The 23,376-nt window shown below is 32.6% G+C and overlaps 1 protein-coding gene across 13 annotated transcripts; it reads right to left on the reverse strand.

The window, feature by feature from the left end:
- Positions 1 to 18,704: 18,704 nt before the first annotated feature.
- Positions 18,705 to 22,218, reverse strand: LOC108336443 (uncharacterized). 13 transcript variants are annotated; one of them, XM_052880922.1, is made up of 6 exons: positions 21,989 to 22,216; positions 21,764 to 21,924; positions 21,561 to 21,586; positions 21,245 to 21,283; positions 19,230 to 19,598; positions 18,705 to 19,081 (listed from the first exon to the last, which is right to left on the reverse strand). In XM_052880922.1, the coding sequence occupies exons 2-6, from the start codon at positions 21,816 to 21,818 to the stop codon at positions 18,926 to 18,928; spliced, it is 645 nt and encodes a 214-aa protein (XP_052736882.1). In that variant the 5' UTR covers positions 21,819 to 21,924; positions 21,989 to 22,216; the 3' UTR covers positions 18,705 to 18,925. The 13 variants fall into 13 exon arrangements, 11 of the variants coding, with proteins under 11 accessions (XP_052736882.1, XP_052736884.1, XP_052736881.1 ...); XM_052880924.1 differs by having other exon boundaries at positions 21,245 to 21,280; positions 21,764 to 21,895; positions 21,989 to 22,215; XM_052880921.1 differs by having other exon boundaries at positions 21,764 to 21,895; positions 21,989 to 22,215.
- Between the last annotated feature and the right edge of the window lie 1,158 nt (positions 22,219 to 23,376).

Here is a 23,376-nt window from a genome sequence, read left to right on the forward strand (position 1 = left end):
GATCCAAATCTTTGAATACTGGAAATTTTGTCGGTTAATTTTGTACAAGTTGGTGAGTATGTACGTAACATATTGGTTAATAGCTAGACTAATTGAATGGGTGATATAGGGTCGAGATTAAGCAAAAAATCATTTTCTACGCATTATATATATATATATATATATATATATATATATATATATATATATATATATATATATATATATATATATATATATATATATATATATATATATATATATATAAGAATGCATGATTCAATTGAGTTTTCCCATTTTTTACACCATCTCTTCATTTCCAACCAAGAATTTTTCATCACATCCATTTAAGACATTCCGTGATGCTTTTGAATGCCCCGTTTCTGCCAAACTAGTGTCTACTTGTGAAGAAAAAAATGATTTAGAAAATATTTATCACAAAAACAAAAGCTTTAAACAAACATAAGTATGTAAGTTAGTGAAAATGTTTTAATTTTAATAGAATAAGATATCACACTTATAATAGGGAAATAATGTAAAAGAATATATATTTTTAAGTGTAACTCAGACATTTTTGTCATATGTTTTTTTTAATGAGACCCAGTTCAAAAATCATGTTTATATAAGATATTGACATAATTTTTAATCTAGATAATGAATTTATGAATATTTTATTTTATATAATTTTGTATATTGTTTAACTTTTCTTATTCTTAATTAACATCAAACTTAAATTTCACTTAAATTCTTTAAGATTTAAAACTAGATTGCCTTATAAAATTGATTTTAGAATAAGATGTTGACAATTATATATATATATATATATATATATATATATATATATATATATATATATATATATATATATATATATATATAGTTTAACAACTGAACCAGCTAAAATAATAAGAAACATTAAATATTTGTAAGTTCATACCAATTAGGAACTTGATAATATGTTTGAAAGTCTACGATATTACATCAAGATAGGAGAATAGTGTTCAAACTGACACCTACGTCAAAATGACCACTAATTATAAATCAAAGTCATTATAGGTCATTAACACCATGTGGGCAAGTTAATTAATGATCATCAATATAAGTATACGGATATTAAGCACGCCTTAACGGGGATAAATAAAGAGTTATAAACAAATTTAAATTTGAGAAAATGGAATAACATATTAATTAAGAAATATATTACGTATAAATATAAAGGGATTAAGGAATTAATACAATGAAATGGAAACATATTAGAGAAATTTTAGCCGTGAGGGTACTTTGTGGAAACGACTTTATGTGGGTTAAAGGAAACTGGAGAAATAGGAAAATTCCAATATTTGTTTTTAATGTATATTTCTCATGTTCGTTTTAAGAAAATATTATGGAAAGAAATAGAAAATTAAAGGAGATACGATAGTAATCCAATTTGTTCATGCTAAGATATTTCAATAAAATAAGAAAACAGAATAACACATTAAAAATCCAAGTATAAGCTGAAAGTTTGTAAAAATAAAATAAAAAATGAATGATATATAAGAAAAACAAAATCTACAAATATTGAGTCTTAAAGGATTTATATTACAAGTACCTACTAATCTCTTATATGAAGAATTCATGTGTGAGAGGTAGTTAATCCTCATTAATAAGTATTAATTATATGATCTTATATTAAGATATGATTTTACAAAAAAAGAAAGAGAAATTTATGATACAGTGAAAGAGTGTGAGGGAAAAGTTTAGGATATTACTTCATTAATCACTATTATTCCCCAAAAGTAAATAAGACACCAACAAATTGAAGGAGTATAGGCTCATTTTCTTTGGTAGGTTATGTTTATAAAATTATCTCTAAAGTGTTTGTAAATAGGATTAAGAAAATTTTCACAAAAGTTATAGATAAAACATCTATATGAAAAAAATAATTCTGTTTTTATTTGATTAGTATTTTCTATTAAGTATTAAATTCATTTTAGTTAATGATTTCTGTGAATGACTATTTTGAAATCAAAAGAGAAAAATTGAATTGAATTAAATTAATTAATTCAATTTATAAATTTTGGAATAATTAGAAAATTATAAAAACGTAAAAAAAAAAAATCTTGAGATAAACTTTCTCAAAATACCTATTTCAACATGATTTTAGATAGGTTTAACATAAAAAAATTTCACTTAGTGTGACTCTCATTGTGAAAAGTGATAAACTATTCTCCATAAAAAACAACTTAAAAGAGGAACACATGAATTTATCACTCCATTAACAAACTATGAAACTTCTTCCTCAAAATAAAATAAATAGATTATATTGAGATCTATATATCTTTCACTAGATATCTCACACCCAACAATCCATATGCACACATTCCATACGCTCCCACGAAAGATATGAAATCAATCAAATAACTTACATTTAATAGTTTAAAAATACTGCTTTTGCCTAATAGTAAGGTTTATACAAATTTTCAACTGGAAAAATATATTAGAAACTATTTGAACAAATTTGTAAAAAGTTATGCATTTTCACATTTTATACATAACTATTTTGGTTGAAAACTTTCTTTTTCTGTGAAAATAAAATAAAACTGAATACGTATATGAACAAAATACTATGATACACATGAACTGAGAAGGGCAGAGAAGGCTTACCTTAAATGTTTTGAAGATGCTTTAGTTATCAAATGAAATTGGCAAAGTATTAGAAAATCTCTTCAACGTTGAACCTTAAAAAATGTAAGAACGAACTCCTCAACGATAAATACAAAAAATAATTAATCTTGATTGAATTTCATGTTATATACCTTGTTGCCCAGATGAAGAACATCGTTTTGACTAAAGAGAGACGAGGATAACAATCTACCATGTTCGTGGTATTTGATTTCTCAAATTCAAATGATAACAAAGTATCAGGTAAATAAAAGAATTTCCTTGATTTGTGTTCCAATCTGTTGAAGAAAACAAACTATTTTGTTAACATATTCAACCAATTTTTAACACATCTAAATATATTTAAATTAAATATACTTGATTTCCCCAGAAATTCAACTCTTTTTTTTTTATATTGCCAATTAAAAAAATTATCTATCAACCAATCATAAATTAATTATAATAAATTTATGATATACATATATATTTGCGTTAAAAATGAGTGTTATTGACTACTTCTCTACGTTATTAAATTACTGTTTAATTACTATTTGTTATATTTCTGTTGATAACAGAAAATTTATACCGTATTCCATGAATTCCTGTAGAGTGATATGCTGCTAATTTAATAAACATAAATAATACGAAAAAGAAAGAAACCTTTTAAGAAGGATGTATAGTAAACAAATAATTTTTTTTTAAATCAATCAATTCTAATAAAAAAATGTGGGAGAGAATGAAATAGATGTACTTTAATGAGTATTGATCCTTTCAACTCAAAGTTTGTTACAAAAGAATTGTAAGATAAGAATAATTCTAAGAGGTGTGATGTTCTTTCTACTTATAATTATTGTTTCAATAAAACTCTTATTCGATTTGATTTTTTTTGCATGTATTTATTTATTAATAAATGTCATATAATTTTAACTTAGGATACAAGTTATGATTTATTCATTAATTAAGAATCGAATTTATATAAAATCAAACTATAATTGATAACAGAAAAAATAGATCAAGTGAGGGAACGTTAATTTTTTCTAATTTTTCCATAACATATTTTTCTTCGAAGCAATAATCTTTTACTTGAATAGGGTCCATTTTCTCAATATTTATTCAATCCAATATCAATGTAGTCAATGTAATGAATATAAAATGTAATTATGACCATGTTTGATTATGCATTTATTTTAATGTTTATTTTCGCCCATCGTTAATACTAAATATGTTTTTGTGTAATTTATTCTTAAACATAACCCCTCTATGACATAATACATCAAATTAAAAAAAAAATATTTGAAAACCAAAAAACATTACTAAGAGCAAAAGTAAAAAATAATAATTTCAAATATGTTATTCATGAAGCAAACCCTTCTAGTTCATCTAATGCAAAACCATAAATTCCTTAAAGTGTAATCATAAAATGGTAAGCTGAATATTGCATATATAATACTTTAAAAAGTATTTCTGTGTTTCAAAACACAAGTTAATTTTTTTCTCAAACATTAATAATAGGGTTACACAAACTTTTCAACTAGAAAAATAAAAATATATTAGAAACTAGATGAACTTGTATATGGTAAAAAGTTATGCATTTTCCTATTTTAAACATAATTGTTTTGGTTGAAACCTTGTTTGTTCTGCGTATGTAAATAAAACAAAAGTAATCTAATACTATGATACCTTAACTGGACAAAGTAGTATTATACATGAACTGAGAGGAGACAGAACGCACATACCTTTTTACGTTTGAAAGTGCATGGAAACTGAATAATATCTGAAAAATTATATGGTGAGTAAGAAATAATGATAATAGTCAACGGGTATTCTTATTTTTATTATTTTATTTGATAAATTCGAATTATAACAATAACACAACAAATGAATTTTTCTTAATTTGTATTTAAATTAGTTGAAAAAACAAACTTACCCATTTAATTGATTCAATTAAGATTTGTTGCTCATTAATTTAGCACTGGTTAATACACCCTTCCTTAAATCTGTTTCTATATATACTTAAATTAAACGTGTTGATTGTGGCCTCTCACAAATTATAATTTTTATTTGTCCAATGAAAAAATTATTTATCAGCGATCAAAAGTTATAATAAATTTATTCAAAATATAAAAGAAAATGAAAATAAAATCTTTAAATTGCTATTATAGAAAACTTATAAATTTATCATATAACTCTATTTGCGATAAAATAAAAAATAGGGTATGATTTTTTTTTTCTATATTAAAATATAATTTTGTATATTTCGATAGATAAATACGTGTCTCACGCAATTCATAATTCATTCCATGAAATCCTATTCTGTGATATGCAGCTGCTAATTTAATAGACATAAATAATAAAGTAAAAATAAAAATATGTTAAATGAGTATTTTCTATAATTTATTTGTTTACTGTATACCCTGTATTTAACAAATTTTTATTTTTACTTTATTATTTATCTCTATAAACATAAACAAAAAAAAATATATATATATATATATATATATATATATATTTATATATATATATATATATATATTTATATATATATATATATATTTATATATATATATATATATATATTTATATATATATATATATATATTTATATATATAAATATATATTTATATATATAAATATATATTTATATATATAAATATATATTTATATATATATACATAAATATATATATATATACATACGATATATATATATATATATATATATATATATATATATATATATATATATATATATATATATATATATACACGTATATATATATATTCATACTTTAGTAGACAATGCACAATAATTATTATAAATATTAATACACATCACACTTGCACATAAAACAAAGAATAAAAGAAATAAACATATATTATGCACACAACAATAATAAAACACATGACTACTATCCATATCAAGGATCTCTAATCAACTATGTGACCCTTCAATTTTATAATAATTATCTTTTTTTATTTTAAATAATGACTCCCATGACTACCGCGCCATTAATAGGGGAAGTATTAGACTTCAAACAAATTGGTTTTTGATGATGAATAGTTGATAATGAGTGGAAAATGTTTTAATCATTCTTGCAGAACACAACTTGGTAAACAAATGTTTAAAACAATAACAAGTTTGTGTTAGATGTGTAGATCATGAATATTTGAATGAAATAGGCTTAAACAATTCAAGATTACGTAGTTCTGGTAGTATTAATCGATTACATAAGCGCCACTTACAGCGCAGTCTCGCCTGCTTACCCTCCTAGGGGCGCTGAGTGCCAGTTTCAATGCACCGTTGAGTGCCTGCTTGCCCTCTGAGGGGCACTGAGCGCCAAATCTCTCGCAGTTTCGCCTGCTTACCCGTAGTTGGGGCACTGAGCGTCAACGACTTAGGCTTATGGGCCAATTTTTTATCTATTTAAGGACTTACACGCCCTAGGGTTGGTATCTTTGGAAGGCTGAAGTGCAAAACAAACTTTTTGACCCTTTGGAGGCAGATTTGGATGCGAGAGCTCTCCTCTTCGTTTTCTAGGGTTTTTATCTCACTTTAATTCCATTGTACACCAAGGTTCTCCATGACAATGGAGAACTAAACTCATTTGTTGTTGGGGAATATGTAACATCTAAACTTTCATGTATTTGAATATCATTTGAATTATTTTATGCTTCTTTCATTAATTGTTAGTGATTTCCTCCTTTGCTCAATGCTTGTTATGTTTTGATCACTCATAGCATGATGTTTGAATTTCTTTGTTATTGGAAAATACATAGAAACCTTGATCTGGAGAATTTCACCCAAAAGAAATATTGCCTAGGGATAGGAATAGAATGTTTGGTTGTCTTAAGCTTATGTTCGTAATGCAGAATTGATTATTAGTGATTGTGGTCTAATAATTAAGGATAGACTTTTTACGCCGAGGGATTAGGTTCTAAGTAATTTAGAAAGTGACGTTAACAAATTAATGAAGAAGATGAATTCTTATATACATGAAAGTAAGGAAGGTGAAATCTAAACCCCAACAATAAATCATCTCATATTATCAACACCATTCATTATTGTGTCAAGCCTCAATTGATCAATTTGCATTCATATTTACTTTTGTTGCATTTGGATTTAAACACCAACAAAATAGCTTTTCAGTCTTAATTAGTTAAGTAATTATACAATTGTTTAGTGTCGTGAGTCTTTTGGGATACAACACTTGGTCTTACCATTTATTATTACTTGATATGATTTGGTACACTTGCTAATGAGTTAAGAACTTTTTGGCGCCATTGCCGAGGACTCGTGGTTTAAACTATACTTTTGTGTGATTCTTAACCAATTTTGACTTTATTTTTATTGTTCTTTAATTTTTGTTTGTTTATTTTTATTTTTAATTTTTAGGCTAATTGGGTGCTCTAGTGTTTTGTTTTTTTAGTGGATGCAGGATAAGATTTGCACTAGGAGCACAAAAATATTTGAACCTCTCTTTTGAGGTTTGGAAAATAGTAGAAGAAGGAAGAAAAGGATTTCCAGAGAATTTTTTCCCTCTCTTGAGACTCTTCAACAGCCTTTCACATTATCCGACCAGAAGACAGAAGATATGGCTAACAATCATAATGTAGACGTACCCTGGCAAATTATGTAGCGGTCACTGGACCTCTTCATTTTAATAGCATTGCAAGGCCAAAGGTCAATGCCGCAAGCATGGAGATGAAGCTTGCTCTCATTCAATTGGTAAAGAGCAACCAATTCAATGGATTACCTCATGAAAATCCATATGAACATCTGACCACTTTCAATGAAATATGCAATACAGTGAAGATTAATGGTGTGCCATATGAGGCTATTAGACTTAGCTTGTTCCCTTTCTCTTTAGGAGGCAATGCTAAGATGTGGCTTAATTCATTCCCAGAGAATAGTTTCATTGAGTGGGAAGATGTGGTGGCTAAGTTCCTGAACAAATATTTTCCTTAGTCCAAGGTCAACAAAGGCAAGCAAGAAATTTCTTCTTTTTAATAGAGCATCGACGAAACTTTAGATCAAGCGTGGGATAGATTCAAGAACTTGTTGCGAAAGACGCCCACTCATGGATTTGATGAACCGACGGTGGTTATTCTTTTTCTTCGAGGATTGAAATCACAGACAAAATTGATGTTGGATGCCTCAGCTGGAGGTAACATCAAGAACAAGACTCCAGATGAAGCTTATGAGTTGATAAAAAATATGGTCGCCAATGATAATGAGATGCATAATGAAAGAGCTCAATTTCAACCGAAAGGAGTTCTACAATTACAATCTTGTTAAAATGTTGGCAAGTGTACCAAATCGTACAAGTAATATAAAATGGTAAGACCAAGTATCGTATCCCAGAGGACTCTCGGCACTAAACAGTCATGTGATAACTTAATTAATTAAGACTTAAAATAAACGAGATCATTAGTTTGAGATGCAAAAACAGAAAATAAAATATGAATGTAAATTGTTCAATAGTAGAGTAACATAGAGATGAACGGATGTTGTTTAATATGAGATGAATATGTTGTTGGGGTTAGATTTCACCAAGTTCCCTCTCATGTATATAAGAATTCCTCTTTATGCATTAATGTTAACGTCACTTACTAAAGTACTTAGAACTCAATCTCTTGGCGCAATAAGCCTGCCTTAATTCCTAGTTCGTGCAATTCCTAGCGTTCCTAGAAAATTAAGTCTGAAGATTAAGAGCTTAAGACAACCAAGTACTCATACCCTCATCATTGAGAAATATTACTGATACGACTCTCGCGGTCATACAAATTTTATACTGATAAAGAATGTAGTATAAACTAGGAAGTGATTCCTAGGTCGTCTCTCAAGGACCAATTTGGGTTCAGTCTCTCAGGGACAAATTTTATGCTGGAGATGGCTGGAAGCATGGACGTCTCGACGGAGCTGCACCGCTTGCTGGACCGTGTGGAGGATGCTTGTGTTTCTTTCCAGCCAATAAAATCAGCTGCAGTTTCATACCTTCACTATGCTGTGTGCTTTAGTTTTCCAGTGGCCTCCATTCAATGAATCCCCTACACTTTCTTAACTAAGTCCGTGTGTTTCCTTGAAGAAGTGGTTCCTTATTCTTTTCTATTCCATATGTAATGCCAAAACCAAATGAGAAAACCGTGAGTGGCTGGTGTAAGCTTTCAAAAAAATAATTGAAATGTAGTTCTCCCATGTGGGCCATGAAGCATCTTGAATAAAATTCAGAATTTGATTTTCCCACTGTAAGTTCATTTCTTTAATGTGCCATGAATTTTGTAAGCCAAAAACCGTGAGTAGTGGATGGACCCCATAGGCCATTAGTTTCTTTCCATGTGGCCACTTCCCTTCCTTCTTTACGTAAGGTTGTGCTTCTCCATCTCAACTTGCTTAATTCTTCAATCAATTTGGACGTGCAAGGTGAGCATGTGGGCCGCGGACTTCCCTTCACAATGCTAATTCAGCACTTGTATTCTAAAGTTCTTCATGTGTCGTGACCGTATGCTATTATTGAAAAAAAAAATGAAATATACACCTCTTAATTAATTGCTTCCCAAAAGAATTTAATCCCTAAATTTTATCCAATAATTTCCTACAATCAATAATGAAAATAATTAGCTCAGAGAATTCAAATTAATTAAAATAAGAATTTCTGATCGAATTAAGCACAATTCAAAAAATTGGGAAAATACTGGACATTTAAGCACAATTCCATGATTAATTCTAGTACAATAAACTAAGTGAAGTGAAGAAAATAATGATTCATCAATTACCCTTGGGAGAATTCAACAAGAACCTGAATTGTAAGGAACCTCCCGGCACTCATGCAATTCATAAATCATGCAACTAAATGAGTTCAATAGAGCAAGCATTAAAACAGATGAATTCCCTAACAATTTATAAATAAAGCATATATGATTAAGAATCAATTCAAATACATGAGAGTTCACAAGGTTACATCATTCCCCAAAAACAAATAGAGTTTAGTTCCCCATAGACATGGATAAACTAGATGTATAATGGAAAACCCTAAGAGTAGAAGAGGAAGCTCCCGCCTTCATATCCGCCTTTAGAGAGTAGAAGAGTGTGTTGTTGTGTTGCTCCAGCCAGAGATACAAAACCTAGAGCGCTTGGGTCCTTTAAATAAAGTTGGAAAAGTGTAGAAACAGGACCCGGTCCAAAAGAGTCGAAACATAGCAAAAACTGGGCTAGATCAGCATTGTACGCCGCTCGGGCGCCCTATTTGGCGGCCCGGGCGATGGACGTCAATTTCCGCAAGGCTTGAGCCTTCAATATCACCCGGGCTTCGGGGGTCCGGCGCCCAGGCGGCCTAGCCCACCCGGGCGACGGGCGTCAATTTTTCCACGCCCAAGCCTCTTGTAGGTCGCCCATGCTTCATGCGGTTCCCTCTTCTAGTGCTTTTCTAGGCCTTTCTGAGCTCTATATCCTTAGCACTTCATCTCTGCTTCCTGTATTAACTCATTTTCTATCAAAACAAAGGGAATTATTCATAAAATCATCAAATTCAACCTCAACTCTCTTATTCACACAACGTAATGAAAAAGCATGAGTCCAAGCAAGTTTCTAATCAAAAAGGGTGTATTTAGTATCAAAATTACATCACAGATAACGGTATTTTAAACCGTTATCAAATCTCAAGATGCTCTATTAGCTCAGAACAAAATAATGACTCAACAATTGGAGACTCTAATGAAGAAAATCTCTCAATTGCCTCAAGAATTCCAGAATGTTTCTCAAGCTCAACATCAACTTTGTGAGCTATGTGGTGGAGATCATATCAATGGACAATGTGCCATGCAAGCTATTACCCAAGAAGAATTCAACTTTATGGGTAATCAGGGCCGCCCAAGTAACTACAACCAAGGGTGGAAACCTTACCCAATTATGGGTCAAGGGCAAGCTGGGCAATTCAATAGACCACCATAGCAACAATGGCAACAACAACCCTCCTTATCTGATAGGACTGCAAAGTTAGAGGAGACACTCCAACAATTTATGCAGGTATCTATCTCCAATCATAAATGCACTAGAGCTGCCATAAGGAATTTGGAGATGCAAATTGGCCAACTAGCTAAGAAGTTAACCTTAAGGAGGAGTATAACACCATTATGAGTATAAGTGGTGAGATGTTAGTTGAAAGAGACATTGAGAGAAAAGAGAAAGCTGAGTTGAGTGAAAAAGAAGAAGAAATTGAAGAGAGAAAAGAGGAGGCTAAGAGAAAAGAAATTGAGAGAGATGAGGGAGAGAAAAAGAAAGAAGAAGAGGAAGAGAGAAAAGAAAAGAAGAGAAAAGAAAAGGGGAGAGAAGAGAGAGAAAAAGGAAAAGAAATTGAGAAGCCCCTTCCTTATCCAAAGAGCTTTTCAAAGAAGGAAAAAGAGAAGTAATTTGGGCGGTTCATGGAGATCTTCAAGTAATTGGAGATTACTATGCCCTTAACCGAAGCACTACAGCAAATTCCAGCTTATGCGAAGCACATGAAGCAATTCCTCAACAAGAAGAAGAAATATTTAGATGAGGAAACAATTGAAGTGCATGGCAATTGCAGTGCCATCATGCAGAAGACTCTCCCTCCAAAATTTAAAGATCTGGGGAGTTTCACCATTCCGTGCACCATTGGAAACCATAATATAGGGAAGGCTTTTATTGATTTGGGGGATAGCATCAACCTGATGCCCCTATCGATGCTTAAAAAGATTGGTGGTCTTGAAGTCAAGCAAACAAGAATGATGCTTCAGTTGGCAGATAGGTTCGTCAAATACCCTTATGGTGTGGTAGAAGACGTGGTGGTGAAGATTGATAAACTACAATTCCCGGTGGACTTTATAGTGATGGAGATGGGGGAAAATGCAGAGATACCGCTCATCCTTGGACGACCATTTATGAAGACAACCCAAGTTGTCATTCATGTAGATGATGGAGTTCTAACATTGAAGGACCAAGAGAGAGAGGTAACTTTCAATGTGTTTGAAGCTGGCAGCCAATTCAAGAAAAACAGACTAGTCTTAAAACAACAAATGAAGTTCTATTAGTGATTAGTCTACCTGATAAAGCTGCCAAGTCGGTCAAGAAGAGGATTAATTATTTTTTTCCATAAGTGAAGGAAGAGGATAAAGATAAGGAAGAGAAATTTGTTCACCAAAATCCTATTGTGGAAAGTGATGAACCCAAACCTGGCATACTAGTGAAATTCAAGAACAGGTTATGGATTGTTAAGACTATCAAGGCAAATGGAGTTCTTCAAATTGAGGTTCCTTATTCTAGGAGAGTGTAGTTGGTGACAAGAAAGCTGTTGAGATTCTGTTGGTGTCATGAAAGGAAGAAGAACGCCGACATTAAAAATCCAAATTGAGCATAGGGGTGTCAAGCTAATGACGTTAAACAAGCGCTTACTGGGAGGCAACCTAGTTTTCCCTTCTTTTTTATTTGATTTTGTTTTGAGTGTTTATGTTTTTAGGTTGTATGTTGCTTCTCCCGGACTTTAGTGCATTTCACTTGATGAGTTCATCACTCGCATGTCTATGCATGGGGACAAGGCCCAAGTATGTGGAGGAGGTGGCACGTCCGGAGCCGAAGCCATGGCAGAGGATGATTTGGAGGAAGATTCAGATGCCTTTAAGGGGAGTGAAGATTCAGATGCCTTTGAGGGGAGTGAAGATTCAGATGCCTTTGAGGGGAGTGATGACAGCATCTCCTGTTTTTTTTTCTTTATTTTTTATGCATGTTTGAACTTGGTTTATTTTGTTTTAATTTTAGTGAGCTATGTACTTAGTTAAATGGATAGTTTGCTGCAATGGTTTGGTGTGAAGTGATAAATTGTTTGTGAGAAGTAATATTGTCTTGTGTTTGATTTATTATTGTGAAAGTGATGTTGAGATATTGATTGATTTAACTCTTAAGCACAGATGGTGGTTGCTCATAGTTGTTTAAGACAGATGCATGGTTTCAATTGTGATTAATGTTCTTGGCATGATGTTTATCAAATTGTGGAACCTTGAGTTATTCTGTGAGATGTTGTGCTCTAGAGTTATTGTTGTTGAATGTTATTGCTTTAGAATCACAGTTGATTTTGCCTGAGTTTCTCTATTTGAACTATTTGCTTGCTTGTTACAAATGATCAAGGCCATATGTTCTTATCCCTTGAAAGCCAATGCCAAAATTTCAACCCAAAAATTTTAAATTTTTTTTTATCCTTTGAACCTTTAGTTTAATGTGAAAAACCCTTGAAATCCTTGCCTTGAGTTGAGTAGAGTATGCATGTATGGTATAGGAGAATGGTTCAAGTTTGGGGTTGTTGGAAAAAGTGAAAAGTGAAAAGAAAAAGAGCATTGAGCAAAGAAATAAAGAAGAATATAAAAGATGTGCTCAATGAATAAAAGTTGGGATTAAGTTAAGAAGTGGTTTCCCAAGTGAAAAGTAGAAAGAGAGATTAATGTTAAATTATGAAGTAAATTGTTCACTCTCTTAACTCAAGGAACTTTGTTGTCCAGAAAAACCAGTTTTCTTCTTATCCCAGCCTCAATACAAGCCTCAAAAAGTCTTTGTGATGATAACTTGTTTGTGAATGTGTTTGATGTTGTTAAATGAAAGGCAAAGTTGAATTGTGTGACATTGTGATGGCAGAATGAAAGAGACACCTCATTATACACTTTTGAGCTTGAGTGAAACACTTTCTTTGGTAAGGAATGGTTTCATGCACTATAGGATAACACGTTGCTTTGTTGTTGATCACTCATAAGGCTTTTTGCATCTGTTGTGTATTATTTGTTATGTAAGCACCATAGTTGAAGCTTGATTGGCTAATACTTCATTATATCTTGACTGATCTTTCTAGGATGGGCAGACATGAGTTATTTACTTGTCTTAGAAGAGAAATTTTTGGTGTGCTAGACCATTGTAGTATGGCTATTTTGTTTAAGCCAAATTACATTTTGCTAGAGGACAAGCAAAGTTTCAAGTTTGGGGTTGTGATAACGGTTGAATATACCGTTATCTGTGATGCAATTTTGATATTAAATTAACTCTTTTTTACTTAGAAGCTTGCTTGAACTCTTGTTTTTAGTTTAGTTTTGTGAATAAGTGAATCGAGGTTATACTTTATGATTTTATCACTAAATTCCTTTAATTTTGTAGGTTATGGGTATGTTTTGGAAGGGAAACAAAAGTATCAAGGAGTCAAAACTCAAGAGGGACAACAAAAGCATTAGAAAAGAAGGCTCAAGAAGGCGCATGGCTTCTGATTGCCTTTTTTGGGGCCCTCAGCGCCAGCGTAGGGCGCCTGATTGCCCTTTTTGGGGCCCTCAGCGCCACTCTGCACCGCAACACGCCTGGGCGCCCTTCCAAGGGCGCTGAGCGCCAGTTACAGCGCAATCTCGCCTGCTTGCCCTCTTGGGGGCGCTGAGAGCTAGTTTAAATGCACCATTGAGCGCCTGCTTGCCCTCTGAGGGGCGTTGAGTGCCAGTTCTGTCGCAATGTCGTCTTCTTGCCCTTAGTTGGGGCGCTGGGCGCCAGCGACTTGGGCTTATGGGCCAATTTTTTATCTATTTAAGGACTTGCACACACTAGAGTTGGTATTTTTGGAAGGTTGAAGCGTAAAAACACACTTTTCGACCCTTTGGAGGCATATTTGGATGCGGGAGCTCTCCTCTTCGTTTTCTAGGGTTTTTATCTTACTTTCATTCCATTGTACACCAAGGTTCTCCATGACAATGGAGAACTAAACTCATTTGTTGTTGAGGAAGATGTAACCTCTAAACTTTCATGTATTTGAATATGATTTGAATTATTTTATGCTTCTTTCATTAATTGTTAGTGATTTCCTCCTTTTCTTAATGCTTGTTATGTTTTGATCAGTCATAGCATGATGTTTGGATTTCTTTGTTATTGGGAAATACCTAAAGACCTTGATCTGGAGAATTTCACCCAAAAGAAATATTGCCTAGGGATAGGAATAGGATGTTTGGTTGTCTTAAGCTTCTGTTCGTAATGCATAATTGATTATTAGAGATGCAAGGGATTGTGGTATAATAATTAAGGATGGGCTTTTCACGCCGAGGGATCGAGTTCTAAGTAATTTAGAAAGTGACGTTAACAAATTAATGAAGAAGATGAATTCTTATATACATGAAAGTAAGGAAGGTGAAATCTAAACCCCAACAACATAATCATCTCATATTATCAATGTAACACCCCCAACGGAGTGCCACATTTTAATTTATAAAATCCAAAATCTACGCCAATTTTTTTCTTTTATTTAAATCACGTCGCGGAAACGAAAACCTCACATTTCTAAATATATTAAAATATATAAGTAAACTTTTACAATTCTTGAAATCCATTATTCAAAGATATAAAAATAACTTTAAAACATAATAAATTCCCAGCAGCAAATTCCCATCTCTCTCGTCGACTACTCCAGTCCTGCCTTATCTGCAATGTCATCTACTCCCATACAAGTACAATCATTACAGGTGGAACCACAACCACAAAAGGAAAGGGTGAGTAACTAAGAACATAACATAGTATATGATTTAACATCATACCATCGCATCACAGACTAATATAGTCATAACATCACAATACAGACTAACATATTCATAACATCACAATACAGACTAACATATTCATAACATCACAACACATCTCAGTATTCAACTCATAACCCGGATCATCACCACCCAGACTATCAAAGTCATAACATTACAATACATCACAATATTAAACTCACAACTCAAATAATTTACACAAGCTTCTGTTGTTTCCTTGAACTTTGTCGTACCAAACCTGTTTTGCAAAACAGGGCGATTCGAGCCGCCTTACATCGCAACTTCAGGCCTATAAGGAATTACGAATAAGAACTTCGGTTAGGCGCACCCACCGAGCACTATACTCACACGAGCCGAAGTCATTGGGCGAGACATCCAACCCTCTCTAGTCCTCAGGATAGGGTGACACTCGAATCTCAGTCTCTGCAGAGAACTCAACACACTATCATATCATAATACGAACACCATCGGTTCGACAAAAATTCTAAGGAAATGACAGAACACTTACTCTCACAACTTCACCATCACAACCATATATAAATCACCATCATATACAAAGTCAATCAAATTCATTGACCAATAATTAATTAAAAATTCACAAATAACTAAATAACTTAATTTAATTATTTTTCCTACTGACGCACCCCCATGAAATTACTAATTTCACACTTCCATAAACTAGAACAACATTTCGAGTGCACCCCCACTTTTTACTAAATTCCCAACACCAAAGAAAACACCTAATTCCAATATACCCTTATTTTACTCTAAACACACTTCCTTGTACATCTACTTTTTAAGTGGACCCCAAGACCATTAAATTACAGTTTCTCTCACTTTCAAGGTAGGTCTCACTAAAACCACTCATTTCTTACCAAACTCTCTCTTTCTCTCTCCCTTTTTACGTAACCTTTCACTTCTTTCCTTTCCTTTTCTTTTGTTTTTCACATTCAATTTTGGTTTTCACATTCAATTAAACAAAATCACTTCACCCACATTTTCTCACCAAAATTCCATGGACCCCACTCCCTTTTCTAGCTCACTTTTCTTCTCTTTCCTAAGTTAGGCCTTGTTCACTTGAGTGGATTTGAGGGAGAGTAATTGAGGGGATTTGAGAAGATTTGAAAATAATTTTTTTTATTGATTATTTGAGTGAATTTGGAGGTAGATGAGATTGGATTTGGAAGTAAATTTTTTTAATCTGTCACGTCAATCAAATCCTACACTAATTCTTACAAATTTTACTTCCAAATTCATTCTCACTTACCTCCAAATTGACTCAAATAAACAACAACAAAAATTATTTTCAAATTCTCTCAAATCCCCTCAATTACTCTCCCTCAAATCCACTCAAGTGAACAAGGCCTTAAAGTTTATGACTTCTCTCCCATGCACAATGAAGTTTACGTAACAATATCTCCATCCCATTTTACATTTTCAATCTTCTCTCTCTCTTGCCATTAACTCCCGGTCCCACGCCATTTTATCATCCACACTTTTATTTTGTTCTTTTTCTACACATTCTCACTACACTTAGGCCAATCCACCACACACCTACACTTTCCCCTTTGACTTTTCAAATCAACTCATCTATCTCTTTTATTCAATTTCTACGGTCTCACACTTTGTTTTCCTCTCTTCCTTTCCTACACAACTTACACTGCAGCACTACCCTTTCTCCCCCTATCTTTTTTTTAATTAACCAACCTTCCACCAACACTCACTTCTAATTTGTTTAATCTCTCCTTGACTTTTCAATCCAACTTCACACCCATTCCTCACCTCATTTACGTCCCACCCATGTAACCCCTTCTCCATCTCTTCTTTTTTTCTTTCTTTCTTAAATTCAACTCTAGACTCTCCACTTTCCTTTGCCTCTGCTAGGTAATTTGTAGTGTGCCCATCTCCTCCTTCCACTTTCATAATTCTTCCTTCATGTTCTTCTTCCACCCAAGACATCAAAACTCCATCCTTCTTCACTGTTTTTCATCAAACCCATATACCCCAACTCACCAAACATCACTTTCACTCCTCTCATTCTCATAATTAATTCTTTTCTCTTCCCGTAACGGGAGAGAATTCACAATACCCTCCTACCCACACTCTTGATCAAAGAGTGTAGATAAGTGCTCCCAAGAATGTATAAAAAGTATGCACGATAAGATACACACCATATAATCATGATTTTAAGTGTGCCCAAGACACTTTTTCATACCCATGCAACATCCCAAGTGCCCAAACATGTATACCCATTACAACAACAACATATTTCATAAAGTATGAACCTGTATAACTCAAGGTATACCCATTACAACATCAAAAACGAAAATACCAATATATACAACCCAAAGTATACCCCTTCACAACCCAATTCTGAAAATGCATGTAAATAACCATTCAGCATAGAACAACACATGAAACCAAACACAAAAGGGCATGCATCAACATGTTCATTTTAACCTCAATACAAACAGAGAATGCATGCAACCACATTATAATGGTAACCTTCTACCCATCATACACCATATTATATCCGAAGTTAAACTCCTTACCTCTAGTTCCAAGCAATCTTTCAAAGTTCTAAGGTTCCTCCCTTCACTAGACACATCCATCTTCAATCCTCTAAGCTTCCTTTAAGTCACGGCTAAGACACCAAGGATGGGTGACTCTTCCTTTTCTCTCACCAACTTGGTTGTTCTACAATGAAGTGCATCTCGCCACTCAATCTCACGGTTCTCTCTCTCTCTCTCTCATTTCCAAAGTGCTTGTATTACCACCTCCCTAACTTAAACTTTCACACTTAAGTGGAATTAACTCTACACCTTACTAACCCTTAACCAACCACTCAAGGGTACTCCAAAGGTCATCCTACACAACCCATTTCAGATTCTCTCATTCCTTACTCCAAATTTACTCCAAATTGACTCCAATAAAACTCCACTTTAATATGTGTAAATGATAGTTTTAAAGTGTGTTAAAGTATTCCCATAATATTCATTTATGTAGACTATAATTTTCATGAAATGGTTGACCTCCCCAATGGATTCAAAGGTCTCTTACAAGCTTCCCAACACTAGTGGAAAAATGACTTTTTATAACGTACAAAAATGATATTTTATATCGTAGTTACTGGGGATATAGTTCTGGGCGATATAGTAAGTCTGCGCATTTTATAACGTAGCAAAAATTTACGTTATAATATGTTGAACATATTATAACGTAGTTTCTGAAGTACGTTATAATATGCACAGTTTATTATAACAAATTCTTCATTTGTCTGTTATAATAGGTGGAAGATATTATAACGTAGAAAATTTTGTACGTTATAATATGTTATATATTATTACGTATATATTATTGTACGTTATAATATGTGAAATGTTTTTAAAAAAAAATTGATTATTAAATTTGACGTCCATTGAAATTATAATAATATTCCCGTATTATCATCTCATCCAATCCATTTATAATAAATATAGCTTTAAATAAATAAATTTATTGAAACTAACAAAATAAAATTCATATCAAATATTAAATAGTCTAATATTTAATACATCATTTATACATGAAACTATATATTAAATCCAAATATTACATTAATGTACATACACTATTTAAGTGTAGTCAGTTTCTACTTAACAGGTGTTGTTTTCTTCACAAATTCACAAGCCAAACTTTCAGTGTTAAATATCGAATCAGTAGGATGTTGGCTGCCTTTAAATCACGATATATAACATTTCTATCCAGGGTATGTAAAAATGTTAATCCTCTTGCAACAGCAACTGCAATGTTGATCATAGAGGTTGAACACCTTCTGCAGAAATATAAATGAAATGCAAGTTACTTCGAGTAGATTTTGAGTTCTCTTTTGTCTTACTTCGAGACTTTGAGAGTCCTGAGAGTAAATGAAATGCAAGTTACAATCAGCCACTACAGTAACTTCTCTATTTCTGTACAGAAGATTGTACTATTATGCGTAAAGTTAAGCTACCAAATAGGGAAAAGGCCTGCATCAGAACAAAATACAAAGTAACAACACTTACAATTTGCAGTCCTTTCAGAGACTTTGAATACAAGTAGCAATCCAGAAGTGTTAGTGCACCCTCACGCGTTGTGGTCAAACCACCCCAAGGATGGACACTTGGATCTTGGATGTCATCCTGGACCACATTACAGATGGATGATCCACCGTTATTTTGATTTTTCAAACCTCCAGCTCTGCTACAAGGAAAATGAACGACTGCTCCCTCTTGTTGCAAAGATTTCCCATATGTAACAATCTGCAGAAATCCTTCAAGAAGTAACCCATTGCACCTGGAGCAGTACATGTTTTTTCGTGCATGCTCAAAAAGGGTTTGTTTGTCTATCCTCAAGAGCTCCAACCGAGCTTGTGGTGACAGCTCACACCAAAACTACATCACAAGAAAGCAAAAACACATCCAGATCATTACAAATTGCAATTTAATCCAAAAATAAATTAAAGAAAACAAAACTGATGACATGCACAAAACATCCTCGTATCAAATTCTCTCTTTAATTAAGGTCGTATTTGAATAAATTTCTCCATGAGAATTTCTGTTAGGAAAAAAACAATCATCCTTGGATTTCAAGGTCTCGGTTGAAGTTGAGTCAATAGTACTTCTGATGTGGATATTGAAAGAATATTAAAAAGAACATACATTTAAAAGAAAGTATGCTAATTTTCAAATTTTTACCTTTTAAACGATGTCTGAAATGCTGTAATTTAAGTAATCAAATTATTCTCAAAAATTCTAAAATTTATTTTCTTAAAATTATATATCCAAACAACATATTCTATTATGAAATTTTTAAAATTTATAGAAATGCAAAATATTTCATCCAAAGACGAGGCTACTGTAACTTCAATGAATTTACCTACCTTCTTTTCAAGGAATTAAAACATAACATGGAAAATATTCTTCACCTATGGATTAGTTTTGCTTGGAAGTAAAGCTTCAAATGTGGAAAAAAATACACTATGGATTAAGATACATTATATGCTCTACAAATGTGGAAAAATACATTATCTTCTCAATCACAGAAATGTTAAACATACTTCAAACATATACGCTCTCTAAATTAAGATATTACTGTTACAGCTTTGTCACAGGTCAATGCAATAATAAGGCCATAAACAGCATAATTATTATGATTCAATGAACAAGACACAAATTGAGTCGCGTTTAGAAAAAAAAAACAGTAATACCTTAAAAGTTGCAACAGTTAAAAATATCATGATAATAATTCTGAGTTCCCTTCATAGAGTTTTTATTAGTTATACTAACTACACAAATTCTATGATATCATAATGTTTAATTAGAGACCAAAACTAGTTATTCTCTTTTCAGCTTCCTCTGATATTTTCATGATCCCACTTACTTTTACAGGGATAAAAATCATACAATCTACTCTTCTCAAAAAATACTTTTAGCAGCTTTCTTTGCATATATCTAAACTACTTTTACTTATTTTCTAATCTTTGTTAACATCATCTCAACATCAATATCTCATTGAATACAAATTATGCTGTATCGTATAATTTCTTGTATCATCACACATTCATCTTAGCATGTGCATTTTATTTTGCCACTTTCAACTTTTTCTCTTTTCCGTTAAAAGTCCAACATTCATTACTTCAAAAAAGAATACAATAAAACTTCTCTTTGAACATGGTAGATGCTTCACAAATTACACATAACTCTCGATTGTTTTATATCTTGTGTCCATTTTCATTAACTTCATCTCATTTAAATGTAATCATAGCAAATCCCAAACCTCAAACAAAGAAATCAATTGTGTTAAGCTCTGTACGGACAAGATAAAACTAGTCCATATGCCTAACATGAATCTTTCTAACCACCTCAAACAAAGAAATCCATTCACATCACCATTAACAACACCACAGTCACAACTCATAACCAATACCAAAACAGTGATCCAGCACCAATTAACAAAACAAACAAAAGCCTCGGAAGCAATTAAAACGAACATTAACATCAAAACAAAATAAAAATGAAACAAAAATTGGATCCAGTACCTTGAGGAGTTGATTGTAGCCAACATCGTCTCGATTCTTCTAAGAAGAAATAAAAGGCGAAAATCATTAACATTATTTAGAACCTGAATCAAAGCGAAGAAACCTCACAATTTCCATCATTTTCATACCAATACCCACACAATCTGGAGGCTTACATTTAAGTTAACAAAAAGACAAAAAAATCCATCCAGTTCTACGAAACCAAGGCCTTGAGAACACTAAAAAACAAGAAAACAGAACAAGAAGGTTCATAGAAAAATAGCTAGTCCAGTAATCTTCCAGGTTACAGCCTGTGAACTATTGTTTTAACTCTTACCCTTTGGAAACCATCGCCTTCTTCTTCTTCTCTCCGTGTAAACCAAAGACACAAAAATGGAACCATCCACCATGACAAACAAATATCAAAATTCAAAGCATCAAAGCAGAAGAAAAACAAATCAAGGCTTATTTATATTTTGCACTAAAGAAAAATGAGGGCAAACACACACACACGATTAAAACAACCAAATTAAAACTGACCAAAGAAACTTGTGGAAGACACATGAGCCACTGGTTTTCTGCAGCTGTTTCCCATGATCAAAGTTTTAATCTTTTGTATCAGAGGAGAGAACAACAACACCAATGGCGAACAGGGTGCGAATGAAAAGATCTCTACCAAACGAAACACAATCCCCACCAATCTAAGAAATTAGTGAAATTAATAGAAGAAAAACATAACAAATTAGGGAAAAACATAAAACCTACTTGGTTAGACTTCAGAGATTTCGAGGAAGAGGCAGCGGAGCCACTGCGTGAGAGGAAAGAGGCAGCGGAGCCACTGCGTGAGAGGGAACGTGAAGAGAGGAATGAGACGAAGAGCCACGTGAGAGGAATGAGAGTGAGAACGTGAAGAGAGCAATGAGACGAAGAGGAAGAGAGAATGAGAGTAAGAGGGAACGTGAAGAGAGGAACGAGAGTAAGAGGGATAGTGAGATATCATAACTGATTTCTAAAAATTCGTTATAATGGTTTTCAACTTATTTACAAGTTTGCCACCGTTTTTTATATTATAACTGATTTTCAAAACTACGTTATAATATATTTTAAACTTATTTATAAGTTTGCCACCGCGTCTCATATTATAACTGATTTTGAAAACTACGTTGTAATATCTCCCTATTATGATGGATAATTTTTATCCGTTATAATAGGTTTGTTATAAAATGTCATTTTTCTTACTAGTGCAAGACTAATAAAACATGTGCCCAACAATTATGCAAAGGTAAAAAAATAAAAATAAAACTCATGGACCCATGCAATGTAATGTACACGAGAAAAGAAGAAAAATGAAACCCCTTCCCTGGGATGTTCCCGTGCACAAATTAAAGAGACCAAGTCTCTCTACAATTTTCTCTCACCATCCATGCAATGTAAATGCATAAAATAAATTAAAAACAACCCCAAAAGAAAATGCACACAAGCTGCAACTTTTATGGACGTAAGAGAGCTCACTTTTCACTTCCAATTCTCATGCACAAAATATAAAATAATACTATATCTCTTAAACCCTTCTCTTTCCTCATTAAATGCAAGAAACAAGCAAGGAAAGGAGCTTAAATCCACACACTTCCAGCACCCAAAGTTCACGCACAATGAAGGTTTTTCTCCACTTTTTCATACCAAAACTCATGCATAAAAATATAAAATAATACTACACATTTACCCCTTTCTCTTTCTTCATTTAATGCATGATACACACAAGGAAAGTAGCAACCAAAATCATTCATGGCTTCACACGGTGATTAACGTTGAAATCACAAACTCAAGATAAAGTGAATTTTAAATCCCTCTTTCTTACCTCATTGTGGGACCCACATGTGTTAAGATGGAAAAAAAATTAGGAATCTTTTTAGTCTTTGGAGGAGAGTTTGAACTTAAGACCATGTATAAACATAACAATTACTAGAACAAGCTCCATTCATTAATATAATAACACATAATTATATTTAACTACTCTTTCTACTTTTTTCGTAAATTAACATTAAAACAATTATTAATTTTATTTCATTCACTTTTTTTTTTCTCAACACCATTTCACAAAATAGTTTTTTATTTAACATTCCAAAATAAAATAATTAAATTAAAACATCGTT

The sequence above is a fragment of the Vigna angularis genome, chromosome 7 (genome assembly GCF_016808095.1).
Source record: "Vigna angularis cultivar LongXiaoDou No.4 chromosome 7, ASM1680809v1, whole genome shotgun sequence".
Lineage (NCBI taxonomy): Eukaryota > Viridiplantae > Streptophyta > Magnoliopsida > Fabales > Fabaceae > Vigna > Vigna angularis.

Coding starts and splice junctions, on each gene's coding strand:
- LOC108336443 (XM_052880922.1), bottom strand. CDS start 21,818: ATGGGAAACAGCTGCAGAAAACCAGTGGCTCATGTGTCTTCCACAAGT. Junction 21,284..21,560: donor AAGGCGATGGTTTCCAAAGG/GTAAGAGTTAAA, acceptor ATTTCTTCTTAG/AAGAATCGAGACGATGTTGG. Junction 19,082..19,229: donor CTCTGAAAGGACTGCAAATT/GTAAGTGTTGTT, acceptor ATTTACTCTCAG/GACTCTCAAAGTCTCGAAGT.